The 12,741-nt window shown below is 41.5% G+C and overlaps 1 protein-coding gene across 1 annotated transcript in view; it reads right to left on the minus strand.

Annotated features, from left to right (window-relative positions):
- Positions 1-11,471: 11,471 nt before the first annotated feature.
- Positions 11,472-12,741, minus strand: part of CACNG6 (calcium voltage-gated channel auxiliary subunit gamma 6) — a 45,001-nt gene continuing 43,731 nt past the window's right edge. Inside the window, exon 4 of the mRNA XM_081933539.1 lies at positions 11,472-12,661. Within this exon, the coding sequence (XP_081789665.1) occupies positions 12,423-12,661 (239 nt within the window). The 3' untranslated portion in view covers positions 11,472-12,422. The remainder of the gene's footprint in view (positions 12,662-12,741) is intronic.

Genomic DNA, 12,741 nt, shown 5'->3' on the forward strand with positions numbered 1-12,741 from the left:
ATAGATAGATAGATGATAGATAGATAGATAGATAGATAGATAGATTACAATTTGGGTGGGCATCATGTCTAGTTAGTTGTGCCAAGGACAATCCAGGATATTCTTACTGCTGGAGTACTAGACTTCCATCTTAATTCTGTGAATGAGACTGATGGAGTATCATGGCATAATAAATGCTTGGTATGCCTCTGGAAAATAATGGAAAAAGGAAATCCAAAGTGGAAAAAACTGTTTGATTTTATAGTTTCTAGTGATTTTGGAGGTTGAAATCCAGGATTTTTTTATTTTTTTCTTAACTCTTGAACAAAATATATGTAGTTCACATTAGTCAGAAATGGAATTCTTTCTTACCTGGACCAGATGTAATTAGGACTTATGAACACTAGAGGGCACTGCAGGATAAAAAGCAGTATTCCACAACCCACCCCACCCCTTATTTGGGAAGAATTAATTCCTTCTGGGTTTTTCCAACTCTGGAAAGACCAGCTTTCAGAACATCTGTATAACAAAGAAAAAACAGGTGAGGATTTTCCTGCACTCTGGAAAGACTGAATTTCTAGCATTTGTATAAGATATGTAACCATACAAGAATAGCCAGGGGAAGAGAACATAGCTTTTTTCAAGAATCGTTCCCCTCAAACATATATTTATGTATTGTGGGTTTTTATCTTGGCTTGGAAGGGTCAGGACATTGAAGAAGACAAAACAACAAACACAACGGACCAAAAGAGCTCAGGAAGACTCTTGACCCTAGGTTGTTGGCCCCCATGTGGTGCTGAGAGATGTTGAGCCAGCTGAGATTCACTACCATATGCCCATAACTCCCATTTCTTTACAATTTCAGCATTTGATGCTGTGCATCCTCTGAATCATTCCACTTATAGCCATAACTATAAGAGTAAAGTTGAGAAGAGAAGTGAGAGTTTTGGAGCAGCGGTGGGATTCAATTTTTATTACCAGTTCTGTGGGCGTGGCTTGGTGGGCATGGCAGCAGAAGGATACTGTAAAATCCCCATTCCCTCCCCACCCACCCCACTAACCTGCTTTCCAGCTCCATTCTCCTGTGCAGGGCAACAGAAGAAGACCAAGCCAATCAGCTGGGACTCGGGAGGCAGCAAACAGATGGGGGAGGAGGAGCCAGTCAGAGGTGGTAGTTTTAAATTTCTGGGCATTTATATCTCGGAGGACCTCTCATGGACCATGAATGCTAACATGCTTGTGAAGAAGGCACAGAAGAGGCACTTCTGTGCCTTCTGTGCATTTCTCAGGAAGAGGTGCTTCCTGAGAATGCTAAGGAAGGTAAATCCATCTCAGCATCAACTTCTGTCCTACTATCGCAGAACTACTGAGTGTCCTGACATAACGGCATTCTTGCATGGTATGGGAGCAGCTCTGCAGCAGACAAAGAAGCTCTTCAGAGAATCATTAAAACTGTTCAGAATATCACCCGGCTCCAGCTACCAGCCCTGGATGACAACTTCGCAGCTCGCTGTTTGAGGAAGTTGCATAACATTCTCAGAGACTCTTCCCATCCTGCTTACAATCTTTTTAGACTGTTGCCTTCTGGCAGAAGATACAGAACAATTAAAACTAGGACCACGCGTCTTCTGAATGGCTTTTATCCCAGAGCTATAATTGCGGTGGGTGGGTGGGTGGGTGTTTGAGGATTGTTATGTGCGTTGGGCCTGGTCTCTGGGTGTTATGTGAATTTCGTTGTACGTGTATACTGTGCATATGCTTACAATGACAATAAAGTAAAGCCAGTATGTATTTTTGCACTGAGCAGGGATGAGCTTGATAGCCTTAGTTGGCCCCTTCCATTTTTATCATGTTATGTTCCTGTCCACCCTACATCATTACCACAAGTACAGTGGATTCCATCCTCTTCCCTCAAACTGTTTATTGCAAGTACCAGACACAGATTTATTGCCTGTTTCTGCTAGACGCAGTGTTTTGGTACATGGAAAAGTATGTTTTGCTACCAGCAGCTTTTAAATTTCATGGACTAAATATAACTATAGGGATTGCACGACTGTACCCAGAAGCAAAAACTTGGAAAATGTTTGGCATATTTGGAAAAAGATATAATGTGGTTGCAGTTTTATGCTGAGTTTCAGGGAAAATGTGATAGAATTTGCTGAATTTTGGCTTGAAGAAGGGGGAAGACAATGGTGAGCTAGTAAAGAAAAGCTATTTGAGCCTTGGGAACAGCGCATAAGAAAAGAACTCAAAACAACTCCTTGATTGTGTTAAGTAAAAGGTGGGGATATAACAGACTTTCAAGATTTGGTTACAATACCTTAATATGTTAAAATACATTCCAGTCTATTCCTACATTACAGGTGGCCCTTGATTTACAATCTTAATGGATCCCGCTCATCACTGTCATGGTGGTCATAAAGCAGGTGACCTACTCCAATTGTACAACCTTTTTTTGTAGCATTTGTTAAGTGAACATGGCAGTCATAAACTGAACCAATGGTTTGCTTGGGGTTCCCAAAACTGTGATGCACTGCAAGTGGCTATAAATGCAGTCCAGTTGCCAAGCAGTTCACATGGTCACATGACCCTAAGTCTCTCCCCCCCCAAGGTTGCTAAGCGACCAGTTGTAAGTTGAGGACCACCTATATTTTCTGATCCTGCCTACATCAATCTTAAATTCAGTTAAAAATGGTTAGGAACATACTATATGGGTGCACTATATTATTACTGATAAACACTCTGCATCATACGTCTGTGTGTATTTGCATCATGTCATGGTTAAAGCAAAGACAGTTCACCAGAGCAATGCTTGTGGTTAGATGCAACATTAGTCAGAACTGATCCCAAATGCAGAAGGCTGACTTTCTGTTATGTAAATGCAGATAGTATATTTATGTATGTTGGCATGTATCTTGTTCTGCATTCTGACTGAGACATGTCCCACATGTTAATGATCCCCCCCTTCCTCCCTTTCAATAATGTCTCTATTATCGCCTGGGGTTTATTTGGCTCCTTTCATCCAGATGTTCAGGCTGAATGGGCAAAAGGAAGGAGTGTTTCTCTGTCTGTGACATCACTCTATCTGCAGTGGTTCAGCATTCGCATTCTAGTCACCAACTGCTAGATCTACAGAGAGGCAGGGCATCCTTGTGATTTCTTTCATTTCCCTGTGGGGGGAAAAAACCCTTAAAGATGGAAGTGAGTAAGTAATTGCAGGAGAAGAGATTTCCTGTTTTCCAAGGAAAGTCATGACAGGTAGAAAAGGACATAACTGAATAAAATCCACAGGGTTTGGGGGTTCTGTTTTTTTTTAACACTGTTAGCCTTGTTATGTAGACTAGAGTAAGAAATTGACTCCACAAGAAAATTAAAACGGCTTTGTGACAGTGTTTGTCAGATTTGGCTACTTTAAGATGTATAGGTTTCAACTCCCAGAATTCTCCAGAATGGGACTGTTTAATAGCCAGTTTGGTGTGGCCCACAGGGTGCTTAGATCTGGCCGGTGGGGCCACCCTAGAAACAGCGGACCAGCCCTCAGTGCCTCTGCCAGCGAAAATGGGAGGGCCGCATCTGGTCCTTGTGAGCAGAGGTGGGTTCTGGCAGCTGCTACTGCCTGTTCACTTGCAGGCGTGCCCCACACGCTCTTTTTAAAAATATATATTTTTATTATTTTTACATTTAAAACAATGCAGTACCGCAGAGTCGAAGTGACCATACATTCACATTATACACAATTAGTCTCAACCATTAACTATTAGCCTACTTAGTGCATTATCTATCCTTCTGTCCAATCACAATATATAGTTTGTTCCAGTCTTGTCACCTTGTCTTATACCAATCATAAAATCTGTTCCAGACTTCAAAATATTCTGATTCCCCTTTATTTTTAAGTTCAAGAGTGAGCCTATCTGTTTCCGCACAGGCCAACACTGTTCTGATTATCTCTAGCTCTGATGGTGTATTTTCTTTTTTCCAATACTGCGCAAAAGTTATGCGTGCCGCAGTTAGTACATGTATAATTAGATAAGAGTACATTTTTCTTAAACCCCTCTGGTATTATACCTAGGATAAAAATTTCTGGTTTAAACAAAATTTGGTCTCCCACCATTTGTTCCAAGCATGATTGAATCGTTTTCCAATTTCTTTTGGCCTCATTGCATGTCCACCACATATGATAAAAAGTGCCTGGTGTTTTTTTTTATACTTCCACCAATTTGGGGCCAGATTTTTAAACATTTTGGAGAGCCGGGCTGGGGGGAGATGCCATCTGTAGAACATCTTATAAAGATTTTCTTTATACGCCGTAACCAATGTTAGTTTCCGATTAAGTATCCAAAGTTTTTCCCAAAGTTTTTGATGCGCACTGCACGTTCATGCACAGTACAATAAAAATCAGTTCTGAAAACAAGATGACGGCCCTATGGCGCTGCCGGGAGAACCAATTCAGGGGCAGAGCAGGGCTGGGTCGGTTTCTGTGACCCAGGTCACCAAACCACTACCAATTCGGCCAAACAGGTCTAAACCAATCGGAACCCACCACTGCTCCCAAGCTCCATTTTTGCTGGCAGAGGATACAGGAGGCCGTTCCAGCCAAAAATGGAGCTCGGGATTCTGTTTTCGCTGGCTGAGTGCTTGGGCCACCACAGATACTCCCGACATGAGTGACATCAAGCTGGCTATGCCCCCCATCCCCAGGATCAAACACAATCCTGATGTGGCTGTCAATGAAATCAGGTTTGACACCTCTGGTCTAATGGTTAAGGTACTGGGCTAGAAAGTAGGTGACCCTGAATCCAAGTCCCATGTAAGCCATGAAAGCCAGTTGGGTGATTTTGGGCTGGCAACTCTCTTAGTCTAACCCACGTCACAGGGTTGTTGTTGTGGAGAAAATGGGAAGAAGAAGGTGTATTAAATGTGTTTGCCCTGAATTATTTGTAAAAATAAAGGTGGGAAAATTGAGACTTAAGGAATGGCCTTGCAGCTCACAGTGGCCCATAGTACGTTTTATCAGAGCATTCCCATAGCAACTCCTGAATCTCAAGATGCAAATGTTTCTTCTGAGACCATTGTTTTTTGTAGATAACAAAAGAATTGGAAGTAACCTGACTTCTATTACATTATTAGTTGTGAATATATACACATCATCATTTCCCCCTCCTTTTGGAAATATGTGAGATATCTCTTTGTCTGCAGGGATGTAGCTCTCATTCCTTTGGAGGAGACACCTTCCAGTATCTACTGTCAAATAAACACTGGAGCAAGACTAGATTATTAGTTTGGGTTGGAAGTGTCCATCCTTGGCAATGTTAAGACTTGTGGGTGTCAATTCCCAGAATTCCCCAGGTAGCCATAGTGGCTAGGGAATTCTGGGAGTTGAAGTCCAGAAATCTTAACTCTGTGAAGTTGGCCACCCCTGCTTTGACTCGTGCTTTGATTCCACATTTATGCTAGAAAAGTACTAAACTTACATTCAAAACCAACCTGATCAATAGGAGTTAAACACAAGCTAATCTCAACATGGAGGAGCAGAGAGAGAGGTTGGGGTCCGATCTTGGATCTGCCTTGGATACTTAGCGGTATTATATATGTAAATTAGGCCTGGTTCCACCAATAATTTGGCAATTTAATTCTTTTTCTAATGAAAAATTAGTTAATTAGAATGTAGCAATGCATCTAAAAACAAGATGTATTATTTAAACAAAGATAACAACACCATGAATTACCCCAGTGCCAATAAGATTGGATGCTCTTAAAGTTGCTGTGTTACAAATTGTAAAATTTCAAATAGCATTGATCTTCCTTATCATCTCGATACCACAAATTCGGGATTCTGCTTTAAATAATACAATTGAGTTAAAGTCAGATTGAAACTCGAGAGGAATGACCTTAGGAAAACTGACCGGAAAAAAAAACACCTTTCTGTCATTAGCTCTGCCTAATGAGGACCCTGAGACTTGGCCTCTTCTCAATGCTCTTTAATGAATACCCCATATCAGCACAGCTTCAATGGAAAACCAAATCTAAATCTTTCCTGCAGTTTCAGTATAATTAAACTAGGAAATAACACCATCCTCAAGTGTCACAGGTCACGTTGGCCAATTGGGTTAATTGGCGGGTTCTGCAGGCACTTCTTCCCCAACCTTATTGATTGCCAGTAGATATGACCTTGGTTCTCATGAGAAAGCTCTTTGTTATGTCTAGCAATGCATTCCAACCTCCTTCCCCCACTTCCCTTGTGTGGCTGTGGCCAGGTTCTGTTCCAAGTTGACGCCTTCCATATTAAGCTAGGCAATATTGCTTAATAATAAAAGGTCTGGAAATTTGGTCCTTGTTACTTAACTCAAAGATTTGAAGAGAGAAAAAGCTCTGAGCACTTGAAAGGAACCATTTTCTTTATTTAACTCCCATCTCCACTCTTTTTAAAACTGCTGGTGGGATACATATCTAATTTAAACAATTGCAAAGAATTGTTCAATAAAAACAGACCTGAAAATTTGGTCCTTGTTTAACTCAAAGAATTGAAGAGAGAAAGAGAAAAAACTCCAGATATGAATGCTTGGAAAGAATCATTTTCTTTATTTAAATTCCACCCCCACTCTTTTTAATATTGTTGATAGGATACACATCTAATTCAAACAAAGAATTTATTAATTAAGAGACGTCAATTGCAATCCTAAATTCTCTGGACACATTTCTGATTAAAACTGGGTAGATGCTACACAATTTTCTGCCCAGAGTCATGAATACATGCAATAGCATGGGACAAATTTCCCCAAGTTGCAATCCATAAACCACAAGAAATAAATAGAAATTAAGATGCTCACTAGGTGCTTAAGTCTGAGTTTTCAAGTTTCCACATTTGGTTTGAAGATGTGAATGAAAGTCTCTCCACTCTGCCTGGAGAAGCCAGACTGCAATCCTGTTGGGGCTGTAGCTTTGTCTGTAAATGGCAATCCCAATCCCATCAGATACACTTCACATTTTCCTTCTTATTCTGCCTGAATAACCCAGATTTTCCAGGCAATGCAGGAAAAATGTGACATATTAACTATAATATATGGGGCAATTTAACAACCTTATGAGCCTGGGAGGGAGCCTATCTCCCTCACACTCCTACTCCACCTTCCTCCCCAAAGTTTTGGATTGAAATAATGGATTTTCCCCGTGTGCAAAGAAAAATGGTGCAGGAAGTGATCAGAATAGACTGTCACCACCTGATGGCTAATACAGGTAGTCCTCGACTTACAACAGTTTTTTAAAAATGATTGTTCATAGATACCACAGCACTAATAAAAGTGAACAAAATTTGGGTATTAACCAGCATGTATTTATGATAGTTGTAGCATCTTCCAGAGGTCATGTGATCACCATTTGCAATTTTCCCAGCTGGCCTCTAACAAACAAAGTCAACGGAAGAAGCTGGATTCATTTTAACTGCATGATTCATTTAACAATTGCAGATTTATAAGAACTGTGGCAAAAAAAAAAAAAAAACTTGGGTGTGACTCACTTAACAACTGCCTCACTTAGCTGCAGAAATGATGGTCCCAATTGCGGTAATAAGTCATAAGATTACTGTGTGGTGGGCTGATCCCATGGCCACAGACGTCACCTGACTGACAGCGATGAGATGTTTGGCGAAGTGCATTAAACTTCATCCAAAGCAAAACAGTTATAGCTTATGGCTTGTTTGATGGGCGGAAAGGCTATTTTAGCACCCAATCTGCTAAGGATGGCCGAAGGATCGTGTATGTCTCAGGTATGGGTTAGAGATGAGATGAAGGAAATGTCATCTGGCAGAAAGAACTTGATCCCACCCAGATTATATCTACGTGGGGCCTTTGATAAACTGGTAGAAAGAAAGAGTGATCCAAAATTAAACTTATCAGCTACAAAGCAGCCTCTTTGAAAGCTGTTAGGCTGTTTAGGCACTGATCAATCTACCAATACATTTCTCCCTGCTTTAATCTCCCTCACTTCCTGATTTTTGCATGTCAAGTTGTGGTCAAATGCATAAGGATTTGCACTAAATTAGTAGCCCTGTTTCTAATTGTTTGGATGGGTTGTTCTAGTTTCACACCGAGCACTGGCACCGCTCCCAGCATGGCGCCACACCCCCTTAACCCCATACCGTCACGGATGTGAAGCAGCTGAATTGATTCGCCTCAGCTCAGCTGCACTGCAGCTCCAATAGCAAAATTTCATTTTTGCACCATCGGAGCTCCTTTGGACCCCTGCCAGTATCCCCCCCCCCTTGGCTCCCTCCCTCCCTCCCCAAGGCTGCTAAGCTGCCATTGTGCTCCAGCATTGGGTTTTCGAGCAGCTTTACAAATAGCGACCTGCTTTTTTTTTTTTAAAAAAAAGGTTGTTGTTGCTTTTCTGCTGCAAAAATAACTGGGTGTGAGGCCAGGCTGGGGAAAGGGACACCCATTTTGGCATTGCTCTGTTTAGCCAGCTGGAAGAAATGTTGTTTAGCCACTGGCTTATTTTGGCTTCAAGGCAGTAGCCTTACAGCTGCAATTTAAAAAATTCTGATATTCACAGACCAGATTACTGTATCTCTAAACCTGAATAAGAAGGTGGGTGATTTCACATCGCTACACCCTTAAAAAGCAAGGGGAAACCATCTCTGGGGAAAGCCCGATCAAGCCCCCCTTGTAGGGGAATCCAGGTTAAAGGGAAAGCTGGTGGTTGCTTAGAAGCAGGACTTTGTGCTTGTCTTTTTGTGACAAGTTGTTTCCTTGCTGTGCAAAACTCTGCAGAGACCAAAAGGGGAAAAAAAGAGAGAGAGACCAGGGCACTGTTTACATCCCAGCAGGATGTAACTGGAGAGGCCCAGAACAGAACGAGAATAACTGAGAGAGTCGTACGCGTTGCTGGAGGAGCCTAGCCGTGGGACGCCCTGTCCTAGGGCTGAGATGCTGACAAGGAGGAATAGAAGCTGAGCTCCTTGCACCTTGCGTAAGGCCAGATGGAGAAAACCCACATGTAATTTTGTCCCTTGTCATTTTCCCTTTCTTCTGTAATTTCACAAGACTACAGACCTCTGCTTTTCACGCCCCAATCTCTGGGCCCTTGCTAGACCTCAGCCCTAAATAATGAAGAAAGGTCTCTTAAAAGGGCTTGTTTGCATTATATTTCACTTCTATTGGTTTAAATTGTCTTATAATGACTTGGAGATACAACAAATAGATTTCAAAACTGACTTTTAAAAGTCTGCATCATCTAAATTAATATGCGATGGAAAGTATGCAGGAATGCTAGCTAGCATATTATATTAGGTGTACTATAATAATAATATACCACAGGGGGGGGGTTCCTGCAGGCACTATTGCCAGTTTGCTCATTGCGCTTGATGCACACTGTGCACTTGCTTGATGTGCACTGTGCGGGCATGCGCAGTGCAATACAAATTGTTCTGCGAATGCACAAAAGCAGAAAACAATGCCTATGGCGGCATCTGCAGAACTGGTTCGGGGGCGTGGCAGGCCTGGGTCGTTGCTGGTTCCAGCAACCCAGGCTGCTGAACCACTCCCGGTTCAGCCAAACCGGTCCGAACCAGTAGGAACCCACGACGGATATACCATCTGAACACCATCATCTTTGACAAAATTGCTGTCAGTCAATTGCAAAAGGCAGTTTATATCTTGTGATGATACCTTTAATACCTTCATATCTACCTATATCAAGCCCTTGGGAGGGACTTGATAGGTGAATAAACATGCCAAATCCAGCCTAAATATCTGGCTGACTGTCTGATGATAAATAATAATAACAAAACCAAGCTGTTGGTTCCAATGTTGTGATTGAAATTCCTCTCACTTTTTAAAGAAAAGCAGAGCTTAAATTGTACCATTGCTGTTCTTCGCTTTGACCATATCTTGCAGACACCTGACCATAGCTGAATATTCAATGGCTTCCAGTTGTGGCCCAGAATACAGTTCCAAATTAATTCACAGTTAATATTGTCCCATCAAAGAACTTCAATACATGGTAAAAGAAATTATGGGGAAACTGATGAAATCTGGTCTAGCAATTCAACAAAATAAATTATTTCAATGAAGTGGCTTATCCCCGTGATGGCGAACCTATGGCACGCGTGCCAGAGGTGGTACGCAGAGCCCTCTTTGTGGGCACACGTGCCGTTCCCAGCTGCTCTTCTGGTTTCTGGCACACACATGTGTGCCAGCCAGCTGTTCTTCGGGTTTCCAGCGCACACATGCATGTGCATGCATGAATGTTCTGATTTGGATACTCGGTGCCAAAAGGTTTTGCCATCACTGGCCTATCCCCATGAATTATTCTGTAGAATCATTTTATTGATTCTGCACCATCCATAAAAGAGCATGATTTACCACAAATGTACCACAAATACCATCCACTATGATGGTGTCCTTCAAACATTTATTTAGTTTTCCAAAAAAACAAAAAACCAGAGCAGGCTCTGGGAAACAAAAAGGCATGATTTCCTGCCCCCCACCCAAAATAATTTTGCCACCCCTCTCCCCCATTCCCCAAATACAGCAAAGCAAAGCAGGGTAAAAGAAATGGGAATGGTCCTTCCTGTCTCCATAAAAACAGAGGTTATCTTTGGAACAAGTTGAGGCAGTGAAGAGAAACATCATCCATGCATCTTTATTTCCTATTTCAGTGTTTCTCAACCTTGGCAACTTTAAGATGGCTGCACTTCAACTCCCAAAATTCCCCAGCCAGTATGGCTGAAAAACTCTGCCTTCCTTCATCAAAGCAACTTGGCTTGCTGTCCTTTCCAAGATGCATTGTTGCATTAATCCCTATCAATCCAAGGGCAATATGTGGATTTTGAGGAAAATCAGCACAAAATAGCAAAGTCCAATAGAAGTTTCTTAGTGGCTCATTTCTACGCCGTCATTGGTGTTTTAAAACAGTCTTTCTCAATTTCAGCAATTTTCAGCTGTGTGGATTTCAACTCCCAGAATTCCCCAGCTCACATGACTGCCTCCAAGTGCTTTAAACCACCATTGTATCAAGAAGATAAACATTGTCACTGGAGAGTGGCTATGGTGTCCATAGCAGACAAAGGATTCTGATTAGGCATCAACATATAAATTGATGTTGTAAACCTGTACTTGCTTGCAACTTTCTCTCCACATCCGTTCAGAGGTTACTCTTAAATCAAGAAAGTTCCTGCTATAAGTGGCTTCCCTACACTGTCTTTATGTGCCTCCTCTGACCTGAGAGCTGCAATTCATGGAGCTTGAAGATGGCAGGTGTGATCCTGCCGAAACGTTGCAAAGACAATCTCAACCTTACACGGGAAAAGACCCGAATACAACAAAACCAGCATTATATATATATATATATATATATATATATATATATATATATATATATATATATATATATATATATATATATATATATATATATATTTGTATTTGTGCTGATAAAATAAAGGGAGACTAGTATAGATCCATTTCGAGCTATTTAGCTCTCATCAGCTAGCCATACCCTTACTGGGATTTGAACCTGGGCTGTATTATACACTAGGCAAGAGTCTTAGCCACTATGCCACAGGCTTCTCCTCCTTTATCAGCTGAGCCAGGGAAATAAGTATGTGTTTGTGTTACAACCCCTGGTATGCCCTTATATTAATCTTATATTAAAATAAGATACTTAATTAAGGGGGGAGAAAAAAATGAGCTTTGAGAATTCTGCCTGTCCATTGATTTCACTGTTGTAGATTTTGGCTAATTAATCTGACAGGATGCTGGATGGAAATTCATCTGAACAAAAGTCCTGTGAATCTTTTTCAGGTTCCCCAAATGATAGGCTAAGAATTCACCCTTGGTTTGGAAAGTTAGATTGGTAACTTCAGTGTCTCCCTATCATTCTCAAAGGACCTAGCTAGAGACCATATTTTTGGGTTAATCCGGCATGCAAAAAAGAAAACATGCAAGCCAAATTGCAAGATTCTCTTGTTCTTTTCATTTTCACGCTCTTTCAGTTTTCCAACAGATGAATTGTAATTTTTGTTCTGGGTGGAACTCGGCTAAGGTGGGAAAGTGACATGAGATTTTGTTGTCTGACCTCGCTGTGAATTTAAAAGACTTTCCAGACACAAGTCTTCTTAATGAGCTAAAAATAGCTATTTATGAAAACTGGGTTTTAAATACAGGCCTTCATCCTCCCTCGATTTGTTAGTGTCTCAGTTCACTGAGACAGTTGTCACTTGTTCATCAACAGAGCCCTTTTTTGCAGTCCCCCCTCCCTTGCTTCTTCACCCCAAATTAAAACAAGACAAGCACATCTGGTTCTATTTACAAGTCACAAAATAGGAAAGGAAAGTGTGTCCAGAATCTGGAGAAATAGGGCAGGGGGTAGAATGGGAAAGATTGATTCTTTCCGCCTCTGTGCATAAAGGTTGCAGAGTGAAAGTTAGAAAGACTTTTCCTCCAACATTAGGAAGTATGGTCACTGGTGCTTCTCTTTCTGATGCAATATTCCCAAGGCTTTTTGGGCAAACCTGGGACAGACAAGAGGATGAAGCAAGCGCCCCCAAATATCAGAATTGCCCCTGCAGACACTGCACAAGCCACAGACCAGGAATACTCGTATTCTAGTGGGATGATATCATTGGAGGTGATCAGCCACCGGACCGATTGTCGGAAAATCTCCAAAGTCACCAACACCATCAATCCTGGATGGGAAACAATAGAGAAGTGTAGAAGAGCAGACAAAGTAGGAGAGCAGAGTTAAATGTATCATCAGTTTAGAGTC

This window comes from Natrix helvetica (assembly GCF_964273705.1).
Source record: "Natrix helvetica genome assembly, chromosome: Z".
Lineage (NCBI taxonomy): Eukaryota > Metazoa > Chordata > Lepidosauria > Squamata > Natricidae > Natrix > Natrix helvetica.